Source organism: Poecilia formosa, unplaced genomic scaffold, assembly GCF_000485575.1.
Source record: "Poecilia formosa unplaced genomic scaffold, Poecilia_formosa-5.1.2 Scaffold210, whole genome shotgun sequence".
Taxonomy (NCBI): Eukaryota; Metazoa; Chordata; class Actinopteri; order Cyprinodontiformes; family Poeciliidae; genus Poecilia; species Poecilia formosa.
Window position 1 is genome coordinate 784,628 of NW_006800149.1, and position 27,555 is coordinate 812,182.

Below are 27,555 nucleotides of genomic sequence, written 5' to 3' on the forward strand. Positions count from 1 at the left end.
TATTACCTCTCTGGAATGGTAATTGTTTATTGTACTGGCAGACTAACTAACATGGTTACTTGTGGACAATGTTTTTTTCTTACCATGGTTTCCTGCTATTATGAAATGTTTTCTTTATATCATGGACTTAAAGAGCTTTATTATCACGGCTGATAAAGTATGAGCACAAATTGTTGCCTTGAATATTTATGAATATTCTGCCATTCTGTTTTATGGAAAATCCCATTGGATGCCAGAGAAATAAATTTTTGCTTATTGATTTGCTCCTTTGTTGCTTCAATAGAAATCAGCTGTCTTCAGTCAGTTGTCTTCAATAAGCTGTTTACCGCACTGACAGATGTGCTCATTATCGCAAGTTGCAATACTGTAATTGCAGATCAAAAAAAATGTTGAACTCATGAAACTTTAGCCCACATTCCTGCAACATACCATAAAAAATAGTTGAAATCTGCACATTATTTTTTGCCAACATTGCTTTACTACTATGTTTCCCCAATGTTATGGGACTAAAGCAATTAATTATTAACTTTGCAGCTCTGCTGCAACGACATTACCACCTATTGTTGAAATATTAAATAGCTATTTTCTATTTGCTTTTTTTTTTTTTTTGCAAATTAACATTAGGAGTCTATGAAGCTGATTGGCTAGTCAAGCTTGTCAGATCCTGGGCTGTTATGGTGTTTTGATTATTTGGTTCTAGTTTTTTTTATTATTCTGTGTTTCTTCGTCTCTGTCTTTGTTTAGATCAGTTTGGTTTCTGTTTAACCTTAGTTCAGTTTTTCTTAATGATTCCGGTTTATTATGTTTATTTCTTGTGTCTACTTATTCCTTGCTACTCATGTGCTCTCTCTCACCCCCTGTTCCACTTTCTCTGTCTCTCCCCTCACACCTGCAAACCATTACCTAGTATTTAAGCCTTTCTCCTGCCCACACTCCTGGCCTGGCTGGTTCCTGTTCTATGCTGTTTACTTCCCTGTCAGTACCCTGCTTGCTTTTTGTTCCTGTTTTTGTTCTGCTGTGGATCCCTATATTCCCTGTGATTTTTTTGTAAGTTTTCAGTTTTATCATTAAAGAAAATTTAACATGAGCCATGCTGTCATCCCCTCTGCAATATTGTCCATCCACAAACTCACACCTTGGTTCTACCCTAGTATGTAGTGTAATATTTTATCAATAGTTTTGTACTACTTTTTTTTTTAGTTTTGTATAAAATCAAATAAAACACAGCAATGGGAGTTGAGGAAATTGGTTTTTATTATGTTTATTTGTCGTTACTATTTCACTAATGAATCTGCAGTCAGATATTTCCTGTATCAACAGAATTGAACAACTTTGTGCTGCTAAGGTATTAATTAGCACATATTATTGAGAAACTGAATATCTGCAGCTATAGTTAACTGTATTTAGCCGAACATTTACAGCTATTTGCTATTTAACTGTATTTAGTTGAATAGCTCTATTTATTTAGGTTGTTTAGGGTTTTTTTGGAAAGTGAAATTCTAAATAGATGTTTTTAGCTAGTTAATTAAGGTAGGCTCCACTCCAGCAGTTAGCCTGCATTTAACTTTTTCAATTGTATTATTAGTGTTGCTAAAATGTTGGCACATAGTTAAATACTGAATACTCTTTTATACTATGTTTACCATCCTGTTGGCTTTTAAACATTACAAGCCTGACAAGTGACTTTAACTCCTTTGATGTAGCCCTTCATTAAACAGTTTATTTAAAATTTGATGATAGAACTTTTATTCTACCATCAATTTAAAGATCATAAAGATTTTATATATGTTACATTACATTTAATAAAATTCCATTCTGTTTCACATTTATATGCAGCTATATCTTCATGTATAAAATGTGAAGGCAAAACAAATGTATCTCAAGTTTAATCTCTGCATCTCTTCACTTCATGTTTACATCTATTTATGGACTTGTTACACAGTTTGGTTTGAATCCTGCACATTCAGTACTCTTTCGAAGGAGCCATAAAAAAACAAGTGCTATGATTTTTACTTTTTATTTTTAAGTTATTACCTGTGTGTAATTTTCTTGTTCTCGTCACATGATTTCAGACTCTGAGACGACAGAAGATGAGACCACTGAACCTCAGATGGAAACCAAGGAAGGGCCCGGGAGGCACCAAGACAAAGTCGGACGGAAAGGACCATCAGGTATTTAGTTGCTTTTAACTCACTCTGTTACTTTTGTTTATTTCCAACACTTTTTAAATTAGACAGCCAACGTTTCAGCTTCCTTTTGGCGCTGCACACATAAATATTTATGGCTTCGAGCCGCCACTGTTCGCAAAACGTTGTTCCAGACTGCAGTCTTTGCAAATTTAACATCTCTGGGAACATTTTTTATAGTCACATTCCTGACGATTTATTGGCTGCCAGAAGAGCAGCCAAAAGCACACTTGTACAAAATCATGCTTGAGTGTGGATTTAATGGAGGTTGTCACTGACGTCTGTCGGGTGAAATCCGATATGTACTAATCCCTCGTGATGTGATGTGATGTGATGTGATGTGATGTGATGCGCCGGTGTGGCACACTGCCCCAGTTTCCAACAGGAAGCAGCACTGTGTATGCATGTGTTCCTGCTGTAAAGAAAGTATGGTGATAACGCAAAATGCAATTAGATAACAGATATTTGAAACCAACACTGTGCTAGTGTTCTTAAATTTATATAAATCACCACAAAATGTCTTGCAAAGATGAAAACATACTCAGGAAGACTATTCAGGAATTTGTGAAAACTCAACAAACACCCAGAATCCATTTCCGTCCAGGAAATTGGATGTCTGAAGAGATTAGAGGTATTGATAGACTTAAATATATTTCTCCTCTTTCCCTTTTTTTGCTAGAGACAAGCAACAAGAAAATTAAAAAAGATCAAATCTAGTGGAGAATTTTTTTCCCCCTTCTATGTTGTATTTTCTTTCTATCAAGAAATTCCTTGCGACACAATCTTATAAGCACAAAAACAAGATGTGTGGTTCATCTGACAGGAGAACTAAATCAGAAGCAGATTTAAGCAGGTTTTTCATGCAGAAAAAACAGAGGATTGGAGATATGGAGAAAAAAATGATATTTCATTCACTCCTTGTCCTAGCGGTCAAAAGCTCCATCCACCCATATGTGTAAAAACTTATTGAACAATGCAACATCTTAAACTTTTTTTTGTAGCAATCTTGATAAATGAAAACAATATTTTGAAGTTTTCAACTTCTGGTTGTGTGTGACGCTGATGTATTACGCTCTCTGATGGTCAGGCTGAGTCAGAATCAGTTCAGTTTGATATTTTTGCTGCTATTGCACTTCTGTCTCCGTTGCTCATCACTAAGCTGCCAATCCTCTCTTGATTTGTGACAGGGAGGCCATCTTTACACAAGGCCTTCCAGTTTCATTTGTTCTTTTTTAATAAATCGATTGACTGTTTATATCTGCAGACTTTTTTCTAACGGTCCTTATGGTACCCAAAATTAGAGTGTTAGTTTTGCAGTGCAGCAGCACAACTCAGTTCGTTAAAATTATTTTTGTTTTGGACATTACAAAACATGTCATTCTTGAAAACTGTCAGCCTCAAAAATAACACTAAGAGAGACTTTCAACTCTGATTCTGAATGGCTATAAAATACAAAATAGCTAAATGTGAAATTTAATCAGACCAACCACTATGGTTTTATTATTTCTGATGATTGTTTTAATCTCTTTTATGAATTCTTCAATTTATAACTAGGATCAACACAGAATGAATGGATTTAACTGTCTTAATGATTCCATTAGCCTGATTTTATATTTGATTTTATATTTCTCTATTTTGAATCTGTTTGTTGGGAGCAACAATATTGATCTGAATTAAACCCAGACCTCAGTTTCATCCAGTTTCTCACTCTCTGACTGCAGGTGAAGGAGGACGGATGATGGACTATAACCCGGATGCTTCAGATCGCAGGGCCACGCTCCCCGGCACCTACGACCCCGTGGTGGAGCGGGAGCTCCGGGCTTTGGGTTCCCGCCCGCCGGGGCCGCATTTGGACCCCACAAACCCAGCAAGGCAAGCCTTCGGCGGGGGCCCCGCCGAGGGGGTGGCCCCCGTCCGTCACCTGGGCGTGGAACCTCTAATCCGGGCGTCTCATGCTAACCTGGCCCGGCCTGTGCAGGGGTCAGAGGAAAGTGTCTCTGTCGGAAGCGACTACTATGGGAGCATGTTCAGCCTCTACAGAGGGAGAACATTTTCCATGCCCTTATAGCACATGGCTCTCTGTTTCCAAGATTCCACTAAAAGACTGGCCTCAAATCCTAAATTGACACTTTGCACAGTATTCTATCCACCATCGATCCATTTATTCCTTTCATTTCATTCTCTTGCCTTCATTTCGTTCTGATCACACTTTCCTTTGACTTGTCTGATTTGTGTTTTGATTTAATCTCATTTGAAGCTTATATCTCTGTTCATGCTGTACATAATAATTCAAGCCTTTAGGGAGGAAATGTTGTACATTTGTGCTACTTGACTCATTTCTAACAGGTTAGGGCTTTTTAAAAACTGTGATTTTGCATGTTTTCTAGAGCAGCAGCTCACTTTTGGATTTTCTCTGGGTTTGCAGTGACATGCATGGTTTGCTGATATTAGCATGAATGTTTTCACGAGTCAATGACTCAGGCTCTTTCTTGGCATGATTTCAGTCGTTTTTCTCACTTTTTGGATGAGTTTATGCTTAAAAACTGTTTTTCTTTCTGGATTATTGTAAACACTTAGGAAGTCTGGTCTGTCGTTTACTTTTTTTAAATCTCACACTGCCGTGTTTTGACCGTGACATAATACATATGGGACTTGAAATACTCAGACATTTATCAGCATCGTCTCTGCTCCAACAAATCCTTAAAAACTGCTTGATCTCTAACTCCACAACTTCGTCTCCCCCCAAATCCTCACTCCTGTAGGAACAAAACTCCTGAGAAATCCTGGGGGTTCCCCTCTCATGTCCTCTCATCCTCTACCCAGCCAGCGTTAATCAAAAACCTTGACCAAGACAAAACTGAAGACTCCGAAGCATCTAAGATCTCTGGCACCGGCAAAGTTATCATGACTCCGAAGCTGGCTCATGCCGGACCCAAGATCTTTGACAAGGTGCGGGCCTTTGAGGAGCGAAGAAGGAGTGTGGATCTGCCAGGAGGGGCGGCGTCCGTGGACTCGGATGACAGCGGAAAGAAAACAGGAGGCCCCAGCAAGGAGGAGGGGAAAGTCCTGCAGGGAGTAGCCCAAAAGAGAGCAGCATTCCAGCAGCGGGCCTCCTCACTGGAGGACAAGACCACCTACTCCCAGAGGGTTCAGAGCTACCAGAACAAGTTTGCAGAGGAGCTCCAGAGGATCAAGAAACTTGTGGGGAAATCGAGCCTGAAGAAGGCATACTCCACTGAGCAGCTGTCACAGAAGGAAAGGACCCACTCGGGGAAAATAGAGCCCATTCCTCAGCATGTGGTGCAGAAGCTGGAGGCCAGGGAGCGGGCTCTGGAGGGGGAACGGGATGGGGCACCCCGGGTTCCTGCACCGCTCCCCGGCGGACCTCTAGGCCATCGGAGGGAGAATCCTCGTTGGGACAATGTGGCACAGACGGCTGGAGGCTCATCCCGAGAAAGCTCTGGGAAATGCTTGGTTGCCATGGAAACGGAAGCAGTTCACCAGTTGCCAGGACAACCACTGGCAACAGCAACCAGGAAAAGTCTAAACAGGTTAGAGCAGATTTGATGTTTTAATTATTATGTGTTTGTCTAATTACAGTGTCCCTACCAAAAGTTTTCAAACTTTCTTATCAGACATTAGTTTATTTTGAGGTTATTTACTATGATCGACAGACAAAGACTCTATATTGGGTTTAGGTCTGGCCTTTGTATAGACCTTTCCTACATATACTTTGATCTAAACCGTTCTATTGTAGCTCTGACTGCATATTTGTGGTCTGAAGAAGCTTCAATCAGGAAGACGTGAATCCCCACAGGATATTACTGCCACCACCTTGTTTTATAACCTTGTTTCACAGTGGCAGCAATGTGTTCAGGGTTTAAGTTTTCCACCACATGTAATCTTTTGATTTCCTCACATTTTAGACGTTTTGGCGAGGTGGCAGTTTGTCCTATGTTTGTAACTTGATCAAATGTGTAAGGTTAAAAGAATGGTACACTTTTTCCAGGCACTGAAGATGTTTTCTTTATAAAATGTCTCAAGCTGTAGTCATGGGTATTGTTTTTCACAGTAGTAAGTGTTATGTAACCGTTTCTTTTTCCATCCGCCCAGTGAAACTCTTCAGAGCTCACCAGCAGATGACAAACACGCACTTCTTCCCACTTCCTTCAAGTCTTCATCCTCCTCCAGAGATCTGGGAACACATTCAAACACAGACACCAAAATGGAAAACAAATCACATCACGAATCCTCAAACCCAACTGGGAAGAGATCATCTCCTGTGCCATCGGGGGAACTGCTATCCCAACATCCACCCAAATCCAACCGGCCTTCGCCGGCGCTCCCTCCTGCAGTTAGCCCCTTATTGAAGAAGAGGAGGGCTGAGGTGGGATGGGTCACCATCCCTACCATCCTGGTGGAGGACGAGCCCATGGAGGAGGAACGTCCAACAGATGACAAAAAAGGCAAACACCGAACCGGACGAAGGGAAGGTCGAGTACGCAAAAACAAGCAAGGCCAGCCATTGTCTGCAGAGGAAGGTAGGTCTTAATGAGACAGTTTAGTGTTTATCCAAATCCAGAACGGAAGTGTTCAAAATAAAAAACCTAATTTGTATTGTCTCCCTAGTATTTCAGTACAGAAATGGTAATGTTGGCCACCTTTTCAACACCTTTATGAACCAAACATTACTGCAGAGGCCAGATTTTTACTGTCAAACCAAAACCTTCTCACGCACTTCAGCTTAAATCTGGGATGTTTGTAGTTTTAAATGCCAACCTTGTCACTGCTGGTTAGATTTAGTGGTGGCCCCAATATGTACCAACATCAAATAATGATGTAATTGGGTTTTAAAGAGCACCAGTATGTCCCAAAGAAAGACTGTAAGTCAATCCACTCCAGACCAGCAAATCAGAGCTTGCATGAGGTGTAAAGTTACTGGTACAGTTTCTAAAGTAATCCTGTGCTACTGTAGGTCTGAGGTCAAAGTGTCAATAATTATAGAAATAGACAGTGGAATTATCTCATGGTTGTTGTGGTTTGGCACATTAACTTAAATGATAGAAAGGTGTGTTTGAAGTTTTTTTTAACCAAAATATCACCAATGTCCTAAATGACGCAAAGAAACTAATTGGTGGAACTTAATGTTGATGAAAAAGGATGAATGTGCATCTTTTGGGACAGACATGATCAAAATAGTGGAATAGGTAAAGTGGCTGGGTGTAATCTATTTTACTTAAAGGCCTCAAAACCCAAACTGGAACCAATAAACAAAAACATTGATTCATTTTAGGACCAAATCTTCCTCTTTGTCTTCTATGAGGCTCATCTGATGACTCCTACATGTCTGCTGATGAAGAACCAGGAGAGGGACCAAGGTTTGTTAAGCCTCTCCAGGACGCCATGGCAACAGCTGGTTCAGAGGTCAAACTGGACTGCATCATCACTGGGAAGCCACCAATTACAGGTACCGCACAATCCACATGCTGGGCCCCAACCAACCATCTAACTAACCAACTATACATCCACATGATTTCTTTCTGCAAACAGAACAGGAAGATCATGAATATTCATGAAAATGTGTGCAAACTACAAAATGAGCCTCATTCATTGCACATCACTGCAGATTCTATCACCCTGTTCTTCACTTTTTGTCCCATCGCATTTTTTTCCCTCAGTGACATGGAGGAAGAACAACGTTGAGCTGCGCACCAATGCTTTTTATACGGTCCAGACAAAAGGCGAGACGCACACTCTGCTAATAAAGGAGCTAAGGGCGCATGACGCCGGATCGTACTGTGTGACAGCTGCCAACATGGCGGGCACCTCCTCCTGCAAAGCTACCCTCTCCATCCATCCGGGTGAGAACATAATAAAACAAAACAAAAAAACAAGGAACAGAAAGAGTGAGCACTCCTCCCTCTCTAAACATCCTGCCTTTTAAAAAAAAAGCCTGACCTCACCTCCTGCTATGGATTTAAGAACACACCAAAGCTGTCCCGGACATTTTAAGGCAGCCTTGGCATTCAGAGTCACGAGAAAACAAAACAAACTCCTTTCAAGAAAGGATTTCTGCTGTAAATGTGCCGTCGGTGGACAATGTGTTCATGTTGTGAAGAGCTTGTACTGAGTGTTGATTGGGCTCATGAAAACACACCATTTTGTCAACGAATGGAAGTGTGTGTCTGAGCCAGCAGCTCCAGGCCTCGGCTGCCATATTAGGCCAGTGAAGCCTGGCTTACGGGGGTATTTTTAGCCAGGCCTCTTGTTCTCGCTGGTGATTGCCGTCTACTTCATGTCCCTCTGTGAGATTGCCGCTGAGATCAGGGAAGGTTTTCGCCACCTCAGATTTCACACTGGAGGCCTTGGTGGTGATGGAGCAGACTGACTATTTGGGGGGTTGTGCATCACCTTAGCTTGATGTCATATTCATTTTTTTTGTTTTTTGTCTCGTCAAAATCCAGACCTAAATTGAAAATATTGAATTACAGGAGATCTAAAACGTTTTTGAAGTATTCTATTTTTATCCACTCTGCCTTCACTTCAGTGGGTTAGGTAACTTGGATGTGACAGAGCTGGGAAGTAAAGGACAGAACAGATGATGAATGTGGAAGGGGATTGTTACAGTTGTATAAGAGATGGCAGGTTTACATAAATACTTGTGGGATTTATTCCCTGGTGCACAGACGCCTCTCAGACATCTGAGTCTAGGTAGGTAGTTTTATTCTTTCCTTTGTAATATCAACAATTCAACAGAATACCCAACTACAGCATTCAGAGGATATTTCACATCTAGAACCATCTCCTTTCAGGCTTAGGTTTGAATTTGTTTCTCGTCTAGCCTGAGCCAGTAGATTGTCCTGTTTTAGTCTTATTTTGCAGCTGCCACAATCCTTTCTTCCCCTTCTTTTCTCAATGTGCACCAACTGAGGCCGAAACTGAGATGGAATGTGTTGATGTCTCCAGGAAATCATTTCTGACAGCAGCAAACCCCAAATAGAAGGCGCTTGAAAACACATTTTCCTCCTTTGGAAACAGTGGGAATAAGGGGACGACTTATTCCCTGACCCACATTGTGTCATGTGGGTCAGGGATTGAGGGATTTATTCATTTTCTGTTTAGCTTGGCTCATTTCCTATGTGTGATGTTCATGTTCGCATCTTTAAGTCTCTACACCTCAAGAATTACAGACTCGGCAGTTAAACAACATAACCGTCTGCTGTAGAATTAAAGCCAAAGTTATTCTTTAAATGTTTTTATTATATTTTCCATGTCACTATTTGACAATTATGTTTATTTATCAGAAGCCGGTCATGTGCAGCTTGGGAAATCGTCTTCAGCTGTGATGGTCAGCAGTCCAGTCCAGTCAGATGAAGAATATCTTAGTCCTCAGGAGGAGAAGATGGAGTGTGGAGACTCACCGTCCTTGAATAAAGGCATCTCCTTCAGTGAACCTCCCTCATTTCAGGTAAGAATTTGTATAAAACTAAATCAACTCAAATCTTTTCAGTTTGTAGTTGGATGTAGAGCATAGAGAGCTGGGGAATAAAGGGTCCCCATGGCCAAGCAGCTGCAACCCAGACTTAAATCATCAACTCCAAGTATCAGATGCAGAGGTGTTGAGGACATCTCTGGACCCTAGAGTAATGGAGATGTGTTTCTGGAGTGATGAATCATGTCTCTGTCTGGCTTTCCCAATCGATGAGTCTGGGTTTGGCAGAAATCAGAAGAACAGAGCTCTCCTGACTACATTGTGTCATGTGTTAAATTTGGGGAAGAGGGTGGTGGGTGTGAATTTTTTTTCAGGACTTGGCTCGGCAACTTAGTTCTACTGAAAAGAACTCCTGGTGTGTTCACACTAGGAGTGTGTTTAGTCATGTTTAATGGATTAAAAAGTCATTTTTATTCCTGTTTAATCCAACTCCAGTTTATTTGCCTAGAAAGTCTGATTCATTCAAATAAAAAGTCAGATTCATTTCGGGAGGTGTGAATGCTCAATCCAACTCTGATCTCGGTTCAGAAGTAAACTTTAATGTGGTTTGAATGCATGAGTGGAGACCTCTCAAAAAGCAGGAAGTGAAGTATAGCACAGGGCATTCTGCGTAAATACAACCAAAATAAACACACTTAGAGTGTGTTTATTTTAGAGTGAGAAATGACTTATGGTCTCTTACCAAAAACAAAGAGAAATCCTACAACTCTCTAAAATCTGGTTTTTATTTCATGAAGAAGGAAGTTGCGCTCAGTGTCGTTTTCAGAAGTTTTTGTGTCATTTTTGTCACTACTTCTTGGTGCAGCGCCACCACAGGTGGTGAGGAGAATCATCCGTTCTCCATGCTGAGTTCTTATGTATGAGGCTAAATAAGAGTCAGTGAGTTGAATTCATGAATTCCATTTATTAATACCAAAATACAGCTGGTCCATTATGACCTGCTACCTCTAAGAGCTAACAGGCAAATGGCGCCCCACAAGAATTTCCCATTCCCTTTGTCTCTCTGAGCTACTCCCTAAAAGGGCGTTACCTAGTATGTCATCTTTTACCTCAGCTCTCATTTGCATTTCCTAACATGTGATTTCCTTTAGGTTTAGCTTAGCTTAAGCTTAGCAACTAGCTAAAAGAGATGAAAGGAAAAAAGAATAATTTATTCTCAACAGTGGGAGCAAGTTGGTCAAATGGTTTGGTTCATCTGACAAGGTGCATAAAACCATCCATCATTATCTATACCTGCTTATCACCGCTTCTCCCAAGTGTTACCAACTGCATTCTTTTGTTTTTGTGTCCTTCAATTCTTGAATGGAGTGGTTCTGAGCAGCGGTTCAGTTAACCATGGTTTGATCATTTGAAGGTGCCCCCTTGTGACCAGTCAGTGATCGAGGGTCAAGAGGTTGTTATAGCAGCAAAAATCAGAGGGCATCCCAAACCCATGGTGTTATGGTGAGACCTTTGCTTGATTTCTTCTGTCCAAACAAGGTCGCCATCATGTCATATACACACTCTTCAAAACACTGCGACATAAATGATTGTGAGAGCTGCTTTATGTTGACCAAGGCTGAAGGACAAAGCGGTGGTGAAGGCAGGGGGCCGCTTTGCTGTGCGAGAAATTGCAGACGGCACCTGTGAAATGAGAATCAGCGCTGCTCACAGGTCAGACACAGGATTGTATGTTTGTAAGCTCCACAGTGAGTGTGGAACCAAGCAGGTGGAGTGTAGAGTGGAGGTCAAAGGTGAGTAATAAAGTACTTTTTGATTAGGATTAGGTTGTGTGGATATTTTCCTTCTACTGCTACATTTTTTCTTTTCTTTTTTTTCTTTTGACCGAGCAGCAGCTGCTCAGATAGAGCTCAGAATCACCAGAGCAGCTGAAGATGTAGCAGTCAAGGCTGGGGAATCGGCCATCTTTGAGTGCCACATCACTGGGCCACCAGATGTGGAGGTTGACTGGCTGTCTAATGGAAAGCTCATCCAGCCAGCGCTGCTCAACTGCAAGATGCATTTTGATGGAAAGAGGTGAGTTTGAATTTGGTGGAGACTTTTGTATTTTTGTTAAACACTAGAAATAAAGTAGCTTATGACAGACTCTGCTGTTTCTATGCTCTGATGAACTGTAGAACCTGACTGATACTCTTAAACCTGCTCATGTATGTCTAATATCTTCTAAAGCTCAATCTTATTTGGTTAATTTAGGACACTTTCAGACTGTGCTGATCAGGAAATGGTTTTAAATGTTGGTGCATAGCCTTCCACTAAAAATAGATTGAAATGAACCATGGGAAGTAAAATGAACAAAACTAACATTATAGTCTTGTGTTGTTTTAATTGCTCTGATAGTGTTGGACCGGCAGTGAGAATTGGGTCATAAATTTATCCCTAAATTAAACATTTTAAAATAAAAAAAACCTTATAAAGTTATAACTATTGGAAATTGAAAGAATTCCTGGATCAACAGAGCTATAAGCTGTTATTAGTCTCATTAGAGAACTAGAAACAGCTTTTTCTATAGGTCAAGGTCAGGAAAAGGTTTTTAAAATGTGGATTGATAAAAACCAAAACTGAGGTGTTTCTTAAGAAGAAAAGTTATTTTTGATTATTTAGGGAGTTGATCACAACAACCCAATCTAAACACAGATATGGTCCTGCTGTTCTTTCTAATGCTGCTTCTAATGATGATGATGGTTATGTGACTGGAGCCAGAATGGTGCCATTACATTGAGGATGAATACATTTGCGTACAAAGTCCTCATAAGGTTATCACTAAGGAGGACTAAATACATCCATGGGTCAACAAAGCCAAACTTGTAGCCTTTACAAAGCAGCTAACCATGTAGCCATGCTAACAGGGGAAAAAAGACCAAGTTGGTGTTCTCCCTGCTTTTGTCTCTGCCTTTTGAATTTTGCAATTGGTCCAACCCCCCTGGGGCATTTTTAGGTGCCGCCTAATGCTGAATTCAGTGCATGAGGATGACAGTGGGACATACACCTGCAAACTGAGCACTGCCAAAGGTAAATCCCAATTGCTGATGAGGAGAGAGGAACTTAAATAAATACTTTTAGAAAAAACACATTTACCAAAACAACATTTACCTCCAGAGGAGCTGACCTCAAATGCAAATCTAAGAGTTGCTCCATCCAGAGAACCTCTGTTCACTCGCAAACTGGACATCCTGGAGGTCATCGAAGGACGCACCGCACGCTTTGACTGTAAGGTGAGCGGATCACCTGCCCCGCGAGTCACATGGATGCATTTTGGTAAGGAGCTTCAGATTGGTTGTGTGTCTTGGAATTTTGAAATCCTGTACACTAAACAAAAAAAAGAAATAAAAAAGAAACACCAACTTCTCATCAAAGAAAATGCTTTTTAAATGTTCTGTTTCACTGCTAACTTCTGTCAGAGACACGAGTGGAAGAGAATGATAACATTCGCATCCTTCAAGAAGGAGGTCGTCACTCACTTGTCATCTCCCACGTTAGCAGCGACAAGGAGGGTTTCTACACTGCAATCGCTCAGAACATTTACGGAAAGTCCGAATGTACTGCAGAGCTCTATGTGCAGGAATCACGGGCTGCCATCTCCTCCCACATGTAAGAGAAGTTATTCCTATATAATACCTTACACTACTCTACACACCATTGAGCTTCTCCCTATTCATGATGTGACAGACGTCCACAATTTTCAATGTACTTTTTGGAATTTGCAATTGTGATAGATAGGGCGCAGGTGCAGGAGCAATAGTTGGGTGGTTTCAATCGAAGCAGCAGTGGATACACTTCCACTAACAGCAGAGCTAATTCTTTTGTTTAGCACGTTAGCATTTTTGCTAACTTTGATAGCATTTAGCATTCTTAGCTTCTCCTAAATAACATTTTTTAGATAAATTCTAAAACACTAATTTACTTGGCTATTTTTTTTAAAATTGAAGAATACAACATTTATATGAACAACCAGCATAATTAATATTACATGCAAAAATTCACATATATGAATTGCTTTTTTATGTGGTGGGTATCAACATGTTTGATTTTATAGCTTTAGCATTAGCTTATGCTAAATACCATGTTGTTATATGGCTTTAGCATTAGCTGCGCTAATGTTTATGACTAGTGCTTTAAGGTTAGCAAAACTAACACTTTTGGTTAGCAGTGCCAACCACTTGATAAAATCATATATATGTGTTAGAATGGAATAGTCAAAGTCATCACTTGAGAATCAGTTGCAAGCCGCTCTCCATGCAATCCAACTGAGTTTGAACTATTTTGCAGAGAGGAATGGGCAAAATGTAAAGTTTCTCAATTTGTGAAGCAGGCAGAGATAAAATCCAGAAGAACTGCAGAGAAATGTGGTTTCATATATCGTTTTCTCTTCCTCTTCAAAATCAGAAAGTGCCTCATATAAAATCCTGTAAATATACATTGTAGCTATTACATGAATAGCTAAATTGTTATGTCAACTTTGAATTCATGTGATTTACAATCTTTCTCAAGGGCCAAGTTAGAGAAGATGCCATCCATCCCTGAGGAGCCTGAGGTTCTGGAAAACGAGTTGGAAAGAAGAACCATGCCAGATTTTGTCAAGCCTCTGGCGGATGTGGAAGTAATCGAAGGGAAGGAAGCCGTGCTGAAATGCAAAGTGTCCGGCCTGCCCTACCCAACCATTGCCTGGTACCACAATGGCAAACGGATTGAGAGCAGCGAGGAGCGCAAAATGACTCAGCGTAAGCGGGCAACCAGATCACAAACCAATCAAAGGCCTCCCTGAAGGAAGTAAGGAAGAAATTTGCATGTGTTCTCCAGACAGGGATGTCCACAGTCTGGTCATCCGGGGCGCCTGCCACACTCACGGGGGCGTCTATAAGGCGGTCATCTCCAACAAAGTGGGCAAGTCGGCCTGCTATGCTCACCTCTACGTTACAGGTAGGGAGCTTTCTGAAGTTCTGCTTGAAAAGTTTTCAGGATTTTTTTCTGATGTTTTGTTTATTTAAACCAGATATTGTTCCTGACCCTCCTGATGGTCCTCCAGTTATTGAAGCCATCACAGGGAAAACCATAACCCTCAGCTGGAAGCGACCGAAGAGGCTCGACCCTTCACTGGGTAGGTTCTTTACTCAGCATATTTATGAGAAACGTTTTATCCAAAGAAGGAATGTCTATAAATATTTTACTACCACAGGTTTAGGTTTAAATTTAAGCTAGCTTCAGATGTCAATTATAGCCCGCATGTGTTTGATGTTTATATCTGGATCTTAAGCACCTCACTGTCTTTGGCTGTCACCCAGGTGACGTACATAAACAGCATGTGTACTTGCAGATGCCAGCTCGTTGCTGTTCATGGTCCAGCAGCAGCCTCTGGGATCTATCCAGTGGTCTGTTGCGGCTTCTAACTTGAAGGAAACAAATTACACTGTCACCTCCCTGTCCAAGGGAGTCCGTTATGCCTTCAGGGTCCTGACATCAACCGGGAAGACTCTGAGCAAACCTTCCCCCTCCACTGATCTGGTCCAGCTACTGGACAAAGGTACTACATCTGCGCCTGCTCCTGTCAAATCAGCTCTGAGGAGAAATAGAACATGTTGTTCAACCCTTTCCTTCTCCAGGGCCATATTTGAGGAAGGCGCCAGTTATTCTGGACAAACCCGACATTGTGTTTGTGGTGGAGAACCAACCTGCTAACGTCACTGTCACGCTGAACCATGTACATGCAGTGGTGACCTGGAAAAGGTTTGTTAATATCATAAACATGTTTCTTTTAATGACGTCACATCAAAAGTTAAGTATTAAATCTGAGTTACTAGAGAACCCCTACCGACTTCACTGTTATTGACACAAGGGTGTAAAGAAAATGGATGGATGGAGTTGTTACAGAATCAGATGTAGTTTCTCCATTTATTTTTATACTGTCAGTTTTATGTAAAATACGTCTATTTTAAATAAAAGTTACATACCCCAGCTTTAACATGTTACAAGATATTTTGCTTCTTTGACATTGTGAACTAGTCATAGCAATTTTTTTTAATTATCATTTCTACCAGTGGTGGGTACCGCTAACTCAAATGTTAGCTGCGTTAATCCTAAAGCCCTAATCCTAAGAGCTAGCTCTGCTAATGCTAAATCGCAATACAAACATTGTGTTTAGCTAAATGCAGTTCAAAGAATATCTGCCCTGGAGTTAATTTTAAACTTCTGATTCAGTTAATTTTGATACAACTTACATGTTCTAACTATCTTAAAACATCAACACAGATGTTGAACTTTATTTTCTGGATACAAAATAGTCAGCTAAAGTATTGCTGTAGAATTTATTTGGAAAAATAAATTCAAGAGAAGTTTGGTGCATTAAACGCTTTGAAAATAAACAAAAGCGCTGAGGGAGAAGTTTGTGCTAACAAGCTAATAGCCTTGCTAGCATCTCTTAGCATCTATGAAGAAAGTAGAGGCGCTAAGAAAGCAAGTCTGCTTCCTTCAGGAGGGGAGTTGCATTGATTAACAGACTAGGAGTGTATGAGATGAGCATGCCAGACGACGATCAACATACCCTGAGGATCCAGCGGGTCAGAACCTCTGACATTGGCCAGCTGGTGGTCACCGCTAGCAACCAGTTTGGCAGCGACCTCTGCACACTGCAGCTAGCCATGGCAGGTCAGCTACCTCCAGCATTTAATCAAGAAGTCAGAAAACATCCTGCACCGCAGCTGTTTACCTCTTCGTTTTCTTCTGTAGTTCTTCCTAAATTTGAATCTATCATGGAGGACGTGGATGTGCACATTGGGGAAACTTCACGTCTGGCTGTGGTGGTGGAGGGGAAACCAGATCCAGATATTCTGTGGTTTAAGGTAATATTTCCCAATCTTTAAATACATTTTGGCATCATCAACTCTAGTTAATCTTTCTTGTTGTTCTGCTGCAGGATGATCTCCTTCTCTCTGAGAGCAGCCACTTCACGTTTGTGTATGACGACCCGGAATACTCCCTGGTCATCCTGAGTGCCAAGCAGGAGCACTCAGGCGTGTACACCTGCACCGCCAAGAATGTGGCTGGCTCCGTGTCCTGCAAGGCCGAGCTTACGGTTCACACAGGTGCAAAGTCGCATGTTGAAACATGCTTGAAAACAAACGGCATGATTTAAATGCACAGAAAAGCAGCCTCTGTGTGAGATTTACAGCTTAGATGAAAGCCTGTCTTTGTGCTGCAGCAGATTCTATCTGTGTCAGCTAGTTGTTGTTGGAAATTGCTCTGTAAATCTGCTCCATATGGGAGAAACCACAAGGCGTTCTGCAGCTATAATATGAAACCATCTGTCACTGCTCTGACACACACTCACACACACACTGTATTAAACGCCTGTGTCTGTGCTTCATGCAGAGCGAAAAGCGGCAACTGAGCCAGTGGAGGACGAGGGGACCATTCTGAGGAAGATGAGGCATTTGACGGATTATTATGATGTTCACAAAGAGATAGGGAGGTGTGTGTGTGTGGAGGCGCACAGCTCCCCTCAGACATGGCAGGGGCAATGACATTAATAGTTGTGTGAGCACTCAGGGTCGGCCTGAAGGGGGCGGGGACTGCATATGATGGTCGGAGAGGGGATGGGTTTGAACCTGCTTCACAACAGCAGACAGAAAGGGAGATGACTCACCATCCTGTGTGGAGTGAATGCATTAGCTGGCAGATGATTTGTTTTGGTTCGTCTCGGTGGAGACGACCGTTTGCTGAGATTGGTGAAGCCTTTAAAAATGGAACACAGGCCAAAGCTGATTTTCGACTAGCAAAAAAGGAGCAATGGCAACAAATTCAGATAATTTCTTGCAACAAATAAAATGGAAAACAAAACATGATATTCTTTATTTTCATTGAAGGGTAGAAAATAATAAAATATATATAGAAAAAGAGGAAAACTATTGATAGGATGAACAAAGTCTGTTGACAAAAACAGCTGGAATATTATAGCAAGATGAAATGAGTTACAATCCAGAACAAAGTTCATAAAATACTTTCTGAGTTCTCAGCTGTAAGCTCCAACTCCCTAAGGACTTCTGGAGGAAAAAATCAATAAAAATCATGTTCAAGATGCAACTGGCAAAAAAGATGCAGTTTGATTCCCCCTTTCTAATGTTGCCCATATGGTCTGAATCACAACCAACCATCATATATCCAGTCAGCCTCCTCTCTATGCCTCTTTGTATTTTCTGAATCCTAATTGCTGCCAAAATCAAGAAATCACATTAGAAAAACTAGGATTGACCTTATTGCTTTCAGGATGTGATGTAATCAGCTGTTTTGCTTATGAAAGCATTTGATTGGTCGGTTCTCAGCAAGCAGTTCCTCCTCCAGGTCTACTGCCTTTAAAGCTTCCTTGCTTTTTTGTTGTAAAGAAGAGGGCAAGAGAGGTGGCAGCTCTGAGCAACTCTGTCCATCGTCAGTCTCTAATTGTATCACCTTTGTAACAGGGGGGCCTTCTCCTATGTGAAGAGAGTGACGCTGAAGTCGGAAAAGGCGGATTTTGCGGCTAAATTCATCTCCGCCCGAGGAAAGAGGAAAGCTTTGGCCCTCAGGGAGATGGATCTGCTTTCTGAGCTGGACAATAACCACATCCTTTACTTTCATGATGCTTTTGAGAAGAAGAACATAGTGGTGCTCATCACAGAATTGTATCCTTTAATTACGACTTTCCAGCTCTTAATGTTGAGCTGCATTTGGAGAAAACATATTGATATCTTCCATTTTACCTACAGTGATGCTTCAGAATCTTTTTGATTCACTCCAAAATAAAAGTGTGCTTAAATAATTCTGTAAAGGTTGGAAACCATTGATTCTGATGAGCTCTGCAGTTCCCTGGAGGCATGAATGAAGCAGCCCAGCTTCTCTTCTCTGACTCATGGCTGCTGGGTGGAATTAGCAATAGATAGCATGTGTGGGAGTGTTGCTCATTTGTAATTCATCTCTCACAAAGTCGACTCTCGGCTCAGGTTTTCCCTCAACTGTTGTTTGAAGATGTCACGAAGAAATGTTGGAAAGGATGGCCAAGAAATCGACCGTCATGGAGAAGCTGGTTGGTGCTCCTCTGCTTGATGCACTGCAGTGATATTATGTAACACTACTTTACAGATGATCCGTTTTATCTTCCAACCTGCAGATTCGCAGCTGTGTCCAACAGATCTTGGAGGGGCTTAAATATCTGCACCAAAAAAATATAGCTCACCTTGATGTGAAGGTATCATTGCATCCCAAATGCTGTTTATTGAATTAGAGGTACATCAGAAGTGTGGTACTCAGAATTATTGTCTGAGGGTCAAGGTGAGGTCCAACAGATTTACTTTCAGAAGTGGAGCAATACAGCTTTCATCATTGATATACATACATGTAAAACTTTATTATAAATTCCTGGGGGGCGGGGGGTTAAATTGGGGAAAAAAGGAGAAAAGAAATGTATAAAGGTAGGGAAAGGCTTAAAAGGAAAGAATAAGAAAACCAGAGGGCATAGAGAGAAGACAAGTCAACACCATAGAAGTCTCTACGCCTACAGAAAGAGAGAAAACAAAACCAAGAAACCACAGCAACAAACAATGTATTAATTAGTAAGCACTACCAAATCATACTCTGTCTGCATTTAAATCCTCTTTAGCCTGAAAACATTTTAATGGCCAGTCCAGGAAGTGACCTCATCCGCATATGTGACTTTGGGAATGCCATCAAATTGGACACTTCAGAGGACTATTACTGCAAATACGGCACACCGGAGTACGTTGCTCCAGAGATCATTAATCAAACTCCAGTTTCCATAGCCACAGACATATGGTAAGCCAGCTGTCTCCAAATCCAGATAAATGACTCCTCACTCTGTTAGCATGATTAGCATGTTGTAATCCACTTCCTGTTCTCCACAGGCCTGTCGGAGTCATCACTTATCTCTGGTATGTTCTGGAGCTTCCAGTTTAGTCCTGAAATATGACAAATTCAGAGTAAAAGATCCCTGACGTCTTCTGATTCTAGTCTGACTGGGGTGTCTCCGTTTGCCGGTGAGAATGACAGAGCCACCGCGCTGAACATCAGGAACTACAATGTGGCGTTTGAGGAGGGCATGTTTTCAGAGATCTGCAAAGAGGCCAAAGGATTCGTCATCAAGCTTCTGGTGGTGGACAGGCTGTGAGTATCTTGTAGATCTAATCAGAGCCAGTCATAGAATTTGAGCCTTTACTATGCCTTAAAGGCATACCTTGTATAATAGACTGTATAATACCGGTACAGTGGACCCCGGTTTATTCACAGTATATTAATCGCAGATTTTTTGGTGGAAGGTAACTCCAAATCATTGGTGGAAATTTTGCCTAGATATTTTTGTAGACCATATCTAATATTTTCAAAAGATAATGTTACCTGACATGCTATTGGCTGGTGTTTGCAAAACAACCAATCCAGGAGTGCCAGTCATTTTCTTCTGCACTAATTGGCTGTACATCCAAGAGCAAATCAGAAAAGATATTAGCTTTCATGCTGTGGTAGTACTGAGATTGTTTCAACAATCGATATCTTAAGGTATATTTAGTGTTTGAACTATTAAAATAGGCAGTTAGAAGCATCGTTAGAGGTGGGGGTTTGAGCTGTTTGCAAAAATGTAGCTGCTTGCAGGGGCTGTTGTTGATAACCCCCACAAATATCAAGGGTCCTCCGTATATACCTCTGATTTGCATGTAACTGTACATGGCTGTACATGGTTTTAATTTATATTAAAAGTGTGGTGTTCATTTATATTCTGCCCCCTTTATTTGAATACTCCTTAATAAAATCCAGTACAAACAATTGCCTTCAAAAGTCAGTGAGTAAAGAGAGTCCAGCGGTTGGTGCTAAATAGATTGGATTGAGCTAATGCAATGGCCGAGTCAAAGTCCAAGCCAAAATCAATTAGAGAATTTGTGGACACACTTGTTCATCAAAATCTTAATGTGTTACATCCATTTTACAATGGCTGGGCACTCAGTTTGTAAAGGTATGTCCCAAAAGATACAGTCTGTTGACTCTGGTGGTCTGCAGGTGTGCATGCCACACTTTTCAGATTTTTTTCGAAACCTAAAATCATGCCCATTTTTTATTGCACCATACTGTAAATCATTTTTGGTTTTATCTTTTATCATTCCTCTCTCAGGAGGCCAAATGCTATAGAGTGCCTTCGTCATCCTTGGTTCAAGGTGAGCCATTATTTTAAAAAGTAATTCCTATGATAAGATTTATTTATATCATTGCTGAAAGTCAATCATAATCCCCCTGTTTGCCTTGCCTTACAGTCACCTACAAATAAGAGCATTAGCACGTCTATGCTAAAGCAGGTTATTGCTAGAAGGTGCTGGCAGGTAAGACAAATGTCAGATTGTTACATTTGTAAATCAATAATGTGGACATAAAGAAACTCCAAGGTGGAATTGCCATTAAAAAAAAAAAAAACATTTTCTCTTCATTGAACATTGAAGTTACTAGAATAATCACAACAAAGCCATGAATACTTCAGTGTCTCCACTAAGTTGTTTGTTTCACCCACAAATGCATTGTCCTTACAAATTTGAAGTGATATAAACTTTCCAGTAGTATACGAGATTTATTTCCACAAAGCATTACTACAACAAAGTCCAAACACAGATTTCATGTTGTTTACACACCAGATGTAATGATTCCAGATGTTTGTGTTGATTATTTCCAGCGTTCCCTTATCAGCTATAAATCCAAAATGGCATTGAGGTCCATCCCAGAGCTCCTCAAAGACTCCTCCAGCCATGTTTCAATCGCTGTTGCTCGTCATTTGAAGGGAAGCTCCCCGCCTCCTTCTTCCTCGTCCGATTCAGACGCAGACGTGGATGAGCTTCCATTTATTCCGATGCCCCTGTCCTTGGTTTTCTCTGGATCCAGGGTCTCACTTAATGAGATTCCAGGGGACGAGGATGTCAGATGGCCGACCGTCTATGTTAATAGTACAAGGACAAAGGAAAATATGGATGTAGATGGTTCTACGGCAGAGGGAAATAAAAACATTACAGATGAAGTGGAAACTCAAAATGAGGAGAGAACAGGAAAGGCTAAACGAGAAGACCTGAAGAAAGGATCAAGCATAGAGTCTAATGAAGCACAGACAAGAGCCAGGAGGGCTACCATGAGGAGAGGCAGCTCTGCTGATTCAGCTCTGCTTCTCCACATAGACCCGGAGGAAGGAAATGCAAATGAAGACTCAGGGGCAGGTACAAAGAGCCTAAAAAAGGCAGTTTCTATGGAACTGCCCAATCGAAGCCCGAGCCCAGGGGCTACAAAGTTAAGTCAGGAAGATTATACCTTAAAACTTGAGCTAATGAGGCAACGGCTGCTCAGGGGAGGAAGCGTTGATAAAAAAATGAGCGGCCTACGGGGGCCGCTGTTTGAAACCCTTGGCATAGATGAGGAAAGGCAGACAGGGTCTCTTGAGAGAAGTTTGAGAAGATCCAGAGCAGGACTCTCAACACTTACCAGAGCAGCATCTTCTGAAAGGTCAGGAGATGACACACCAAAGACCAAGGTTTTTTGTAAAAGTGTTTCCTTCTCACAGGGGGATTCAGAGCCCATGCCCCTGCACCGTAGGTTTGGAGCCCCCTTAGAGATTCCATCTGCTTCCACTGCTAAGACAGAAGGGAAGAAACTGCAGGAGGCTATTTCAATGTCTGTGCTGACTGAACAAGCAACACTGGAGTCTGAATCAACCTCACCCAAAGAAAAAGCTTCCTTTGCTTTCCCAGCAACAGAAAAAATGGACCAAGAGCAAAACAATTGCAATGTGGAAGGTTCAGATATAGATGAAGCAACAGAGAAAAGGACCAAAGCAGATTGTGAAACATCTATTATTACTTCTAAAATTGCTAGAGAAGTGACAGAGAAAGATAACAGCATGAATGAAAAGTTTAGAGTTTCCGTACTATCTCAAACATCGACCAAGGGCCAATCAAAATCCCTTGCTGCTGCACACAAACCAAATGACTCAAAATCCTCAGATACATCTTCCTTGCCTGAACATTCAGCTGTATTTGCCAAAGTAGCAACAGGAGACAGACCTGCTGGTTCTTCTTCCTCGTCTTCAAACCCCGATCTTACCATCATCCCTCGGCAACCCGTTCTCAGAACAGACATCAAAGACATTGATTCAGTGGAAGTTTTTGAGGCTAAGTTTAAGAAGCGTGAGTCATCCTTAACCCGTGGCCTCCGCAAACTGACCAGAAACAAGTCTGAGGAGAAATCCCCGGTGTTGAGCCGAAAGACTGTTGAAGGGGGTGAGGACATTTACAGGCCAGGGCCAAGAGGGGCGCCACTTGAAATAGCATCTAAGGGAATTCCAGAGAAATCTAAATCTGTCCAAGACTTAAGAGAGGTAGATCAGGAAACAGGCCTGAGTCTGATTGGGAGGTTTTCATTGAAAGGCAAGAGGTCAACATCTACTGAGAAAAAGGAGGAAAAGCAACCAAATGTACAAGAAACTGCTGTAAGTAAGAGGGTTTCATGGGCTATTGGTCGTAGTAAGTCTCTGGACACAAAGGATCTGGATGCTGCTGGAGGAAGAAAGCAGTCTGAAGAGCGACAATCTGGGAAAGCTGAGGAGTCCTCGGTTTCTGCCATGAGACGAAAGTTTGAGTCCAAAGTGGCAGGAATCTCTGCAAAATTTAGGAGCCAATCAGAGGAGAGGAAGGCTAAAGAGACTGGAGGTAGTCAGAAAGACCTTGAGGAAAGGGATCTCAACAAGGTCTCGGAATCCCCTGTTCTTGCAATACGTCACAAGTTTGAGAACAAAGTGGTGGGAATATCCTCAAAAATCCGCAGTCAGTCAGAAGAAAGGAAAGTAGATGGAGAGGGTAGGAACACACCTCTGTTTGCTCGGCACCGTCATTCCCACTCTGAAGGTCGTGGACTCAAAGGGATGGGTATCCCTGAAAATCAACTGGCAAAACAAACCGGTGCTGCTGCATCAAAGGAATCCATTGAGTCCACCTCCAGCATCCATTCTGATAAAGCCTTAGAGAGTGACAGACGGTCGCGGTGGGACCGGTGGGGCTTAACCAGGACCAGGAGAGACAAAACTCCCTCCCAGTCTGACTTACCCTCAACTGCACCCAAAGAGGAAGGTCTGACAAAAAGCCAGCAGTTTATCCGCTCTGCTTCTGATTTTGCTCCAGTGTTCCACATCAAACTAAAGGACCATGTCCTATTAGAATGGGAAGCTGTGACTCTTAGTTGCCTTCCAGCTGGCAGTCCACACCCAGAGATTACCTGGATGAAGGGTAACCTTAACTCCAGAAGAGACTGATCTGTACAACTGAAATCCATTTAAACAGTGAGACTGATTTCTTTTCCGTTTTCCCACATTCCAGATCGGAAACTTTTAGAGGTGACAGACAACCGGATCAAGCTGCTGAACCACCCAGATGGCAGGCAGCTTCTTACCATTCAGAAGTGCAGCCACAGAGAGGCTGGGGTGTATGAATGCGTTGCTACCAACCCAATCGCTACTGTCACCACCTCCTGCACGCTTTCTATAGCTTGTAAGTGGTTTCTGTTTTCCCAAAACTAGTGAAATACATTGTGTGGATATGCTACTAGAGTGGGGATTTGGGAATGCTAAAATGCATGCACAAGTTTGCAAATTACAACATTTTCCTCACAGAGGAGCAACCCACTCATTTACATTTCAAAGACATACAGTCATTTTCCTAATGACACATTTTATATTATCAAATTTTAATTGCGCCGAGATTGGTATGAATGCAACTGACAAGAATATTAACGGCAGCAGATTAGCTGTATGGAAGATTAACCTAATGGAGTTTTACTTTTCCGATATTTAGCACCTAATTAAGACAAATCTTTTTTTGCTGTTGTACTGATGATGACTGAAATTATCTTCTGTGGCTCATATCCAAACAATAAACCATGGAAATGAGACTAAAACATAATGATAGCATTTTAAGACTGGAAAATAATTAATCTGATCAAAATAACTGTAGTGGTTCATTTATTATTGACCTAATTACCGTAAGTTAATGCTTTATATTTTTTTTTTCTTTTCTGATCCTACAAAATCATTTAAGGATAATTTCATTGGGGAATTGAGCTGCTATGTAAAGTTTTTTCCACAGATTTTCCTTACTGGTTCTGGGTAAAGCAAATAAGATAATTAATATGTCTGCAGAAGAAGAGGACAACAACAAGTAAAGCTTGATTTTGATTTATTTAGAGACGGACAATAAAATTCCATCATTTCAGCAACCATACCTCTCTTCATGGTGTTCATGCACACCTCTGAAATATTATAACTATGTGGAAAAACATGGCAGATAAGCAAGAGCTCCTCTTGGTGGAGGTTCACAAAGACAAAACATCTTAATGATTTTGATACCATGTATTGCACATCTTTAGATACACTAGGTGGTGTAACTTCTGTTCCTGTTCTGACCAGCATTGGTACTCTAATGTGCGTGGCTTTCTGATTCTTCTTTAGTTTCTCTGTTCCAGAGCTGAAGAAACTGCCTCCACCTAGTTCTGAAAACTCTAAACAAGCAGCTTTCTGTTTAGCTACATTCTTTAGTCTCTCCAACAACTTTTAAATATATATTTGACTCACAAATATTGATTGCCTTATAATGATTCTTAAATATCCTTAATCTTTTTTTAGTTTATGTTCCTGTTAAGCACTTTACGTATTGATGGTGCTCTACAAATAAAATTGGCATCAGCCGAGGTTAAAGAACTTGTTAGCCCCTGAAATATAGTAATTACTGCGGTACTTTTTAACTGTAGGCTTATATTTATAAGGCTTATTTCTGAAAAGTCTGTCCTTTGATGACTCATCAGTGTAATTGGTGTAAAAACAGCTTGACTTAAATGTTGGCTACTTTCACTATGTGTGTGCCAGAAGAAAGAAAATAGGTTTCATTTAGAAATTGCATAAAATGGCATTATTGGACTTTTTTTTCTTTTTTTTTTAAGGTTTTGTTGGCTCTAGTGGCCTTTATTTGAAAGTAGTTCAACAAGAAAGAGGGTAGTATGAGAGGGGGAAGACGTGGCAAATGTCGCCAAGCCGAGAATCAAACCTGCGATCACCGCCATAAGTGCTTTGTCCTTGCTCCACCACAGCACTCCACTATTGGACATTTTTAACATTCTAGCATAAAAGCTGCTAAAAATTAAGAAATGCTCATTGCCATTTTTAATAAATACTTGCCTGATTTGTTGGGTTTTTTTCCTCCATCACTTCTCCCATTTTTCACTCAAGCTGTTCCAAAGCGACCCGGAACCCCTGAAGTAGCTCAGACCTACAACAACACGGCTCTGGTTCTGTGGAAGCCGTCGGACACAAAATCTCCCTGCAGCTATTCTCTGGAACGGAGAAGCGAAGGTGAGCAAGTCGGAAAACATCCTTGCAGCGTCTGGGATGAAATGCCTGTTTTATTTGTGTGCTACTGTCAGTAACATGGAGAGGTAACAGTGAATCATTTCAGGCCCAGAGCTGGTGTTTGACAAGCTCTGAATATGAAGGATTCTGTTGGGAAATGAGCTCCCCGATCCATAAAGAGTGTCTTAATGACATCCAATGAGTCAGCTTTCAAGTGGATAATGGTTTTAGCAGAGCTTTCTATCTTCACTCTGAATCAGCACTGGAGTGCGCTGGTTACAGATACAGATACTTCATGGTTGCTAGGCAGAATGGAAGAGTCTGGAATGTGGTTTCAGTCTCCATCCATCCATTTTCTTCCACTTCATCCAGGGTCGGGTCGCGGGGCAGCAGCTTAAGGAGGGAGGCCCAGAATTCCCCCTCCCCAGCCACTTCTTCTAGCTCCTCCGGAGGAATCCCAAGGTGTTCCCAGGCCAGCTGAGAGACATAGTCCCTCCAGCTTGTCCTGGGTCTTCCCGGGGCCTCCTCCCAGTGGGACGTGCCTGGAACACCTCACCAGGGAGGCGTCCAGGAGGCATCCTGACCAGATGCCTGAGCTACCTCTGCTGACTCCTCTAGATGTGGAGGAGCAGCGGTGCTACTCTCAGTCCCTCCCAGATGACCGAGCTTCTCACCCTATCTCTAAGGGAGAGCCCAGCCACCCTGCGGAGAAAACCCATTTAGGCCGCTTGTATTCGTGACCTCGTTCTTTTGGTCATGACCCAAAATTCATGACCATAGATGAAGGTGGGAACGCAGATCGACCGGTAAATTGAGAGCTTCGCTTTTTGACTCAGCTCTCTCTTCACCACAACAGACCGGTACAGCGCCCGCTTCACGGCAGACGCTGCACCAATCCGCCTGTCGATCTCCCGCTCCCTTCTTCCCTCATTCGTGAACAAGATCCCCAGATACTTAAACTCCTCCACTTGGGGCAGGACACCCTCCCTGTGCCGGAGAAGGCACACTACCCTTTCCTGGCTCAAGACCATGGCCTCGGATTTGGAGACACTGATCCCCATCCCGGCCGCTTCACACTCGGCTGCGAACCACTCCAGCGAGAGCTGCAGATCACCACCTGATGAAGCCAACAGGACCACATCATCCGCGAAAAGCAGAGATGTGATCCTAAGGCCACCAAAACGGATGCCCTCAACACCTCGGCTGCACCTAGAAATTATCTCCATAAAAGTAATGAACAGAACCGGTGACAAACGGCAGCCTTGGCGGAGTCCAACTCTCATGGGAAATGAGCCCGACTTAGTGCCGGCAATGTGGACCAGACTCTGACACCGGTCATACAGGGACCGGACAGCCCGTATCAAAGGGCCCGGTACCCCATACTCCCAGAGAACCCCCCACCCACAAGGCTCCCTGAGGGACACTGTCGAACGCCTTCTCCAAGTCCACAAAACACATGTAGACTGGTTGGGCGAACTCCCATACAC

At 41.9% G+C, this 27,555-nt stretch overlaps 1 protein-coding gene and 1 long non-coding RNA gene across 7 annotated transcripts in view; both read left to right on the forward strand.

Moving 5' to 3' along the window:
• LOC107838084 (uncharacterized) overlaps positions 1–27,555 on the forward strand; it is a 178,378-nt gene that overhangs the window by 20,743 nt on the left and 130,080 nt on the right. The window lies entirely within an intron of this gene.
• Positions 1–27,555, forward strand: part of spega (striated muscle enriched protein kinase a) — a 50,369-nt gene that overhangs the window by 15,310 nt on the left and 7,504 nt on the right. For 5 of the 6 annotated variants that reach the window (XM_016679404.1, XM_016679407.1, XM_016679406.1 and 2 more), the window contains 33 exons: positions 2,073–2,171; positions 3,908–4,058; positions 4,949–5,737; positions 6,300–6,727; positions 7,510–7,653; positions 7,865–8,047; positions 9,491–9,654; positions 11,033–11,121; positions 11,236–11,411; positions 11,511–11,694; positions 12,614–12,687; positions 12,775–12,933; positions 13,077–13,266; positions 14,167–14,396; positions 14,476–14,595; positions 14,669–14,773; positions 14,990–15,196; positions 15,276–15,399; positions 16,145–16,317; positions 16,399–16,511; positions 16,586–16,754; positions 17,041–17,140; positions 18,126–18,326; positions 18,670–18,727; positions 18,812–18,889; positions 19,301–19,473; positions 19,563–19,589; positions 19,669–19,821; positions 20,819–20,861; positions 20,958–21,023; positions 21,368–23,957; positions 24,048–24,218; positions 25,949–26,071. In XM_016679404.1, coding sequence (XP_016534890.1) covers positions 2,073–2,171; positions 3,908–4,058; positions 4,949–5,737; positions 6,300–6,727; positions 7,510–7,653; positions 7,865–8,047; positions 9,491–9,654; positions 11,033–11,121; positions 11,236–11,411; positions 11,511–11,694; positions 12,614–12,687; positions 12,775–12,933; positions 13,077–13,266; positions 14,167–14,396; positions 14,476–14,595; positions 14,669–14,773; positions 14,990–15,196; positions 15,276–15,399; positions 16,145–16,317; positions 16,399–16,511; positions 16,586–16,754; positions 17,041–17,140; positions 18,126–18,326; positions 18,670–18,727; positions 18,812–18,889; positions 19,301–19,473; positions 19,563–19,589; positions 19,669–19,821; positions 20,819–20,861; positions 20,958–21,023; positions 21,368–23,957; positions 24,048–24,218; positions 25,949–26,071 — 7,854 coding nt within the window. The remainder of the gene's footprint in view (positions 1–2,072; positions 2,172–3,907; positions 4,059–4,948; positions 5,738–6,299; positions 6,728–7,509; positions 7,654–7,864; positions 8,048–9,490; positions 9,655–11,032; positions 11,122–11,235; positions 11,412–11,510; positions 11,695–12,613; positions 12,688–12,774; positions 12,934–13,076; positions 13,267–14,166; positions 14,397–14,475; positions 14,596–14,668; positions 14,774–14,989; positions 15,197–15,275; positions 15,400–16,144; positions 16,318–16,398; positions 16,512–16,585; positions 16,755–17,040; positions 17,141–18,125; positions 18,327–18,669; positions 18,728–18,811; positions 18,890–19,300; positions 19,474–19,562; positions 19,590–19,668; positions 19,822–20,818; positions 20,862–20,957; positions 21,024–21,367; positions 23,958–24,047; positions 24,219–25,948; positions 26,072–27,555) is intronic. The other variant, XM_016679405.1, reaches the window with a different exon arrangement.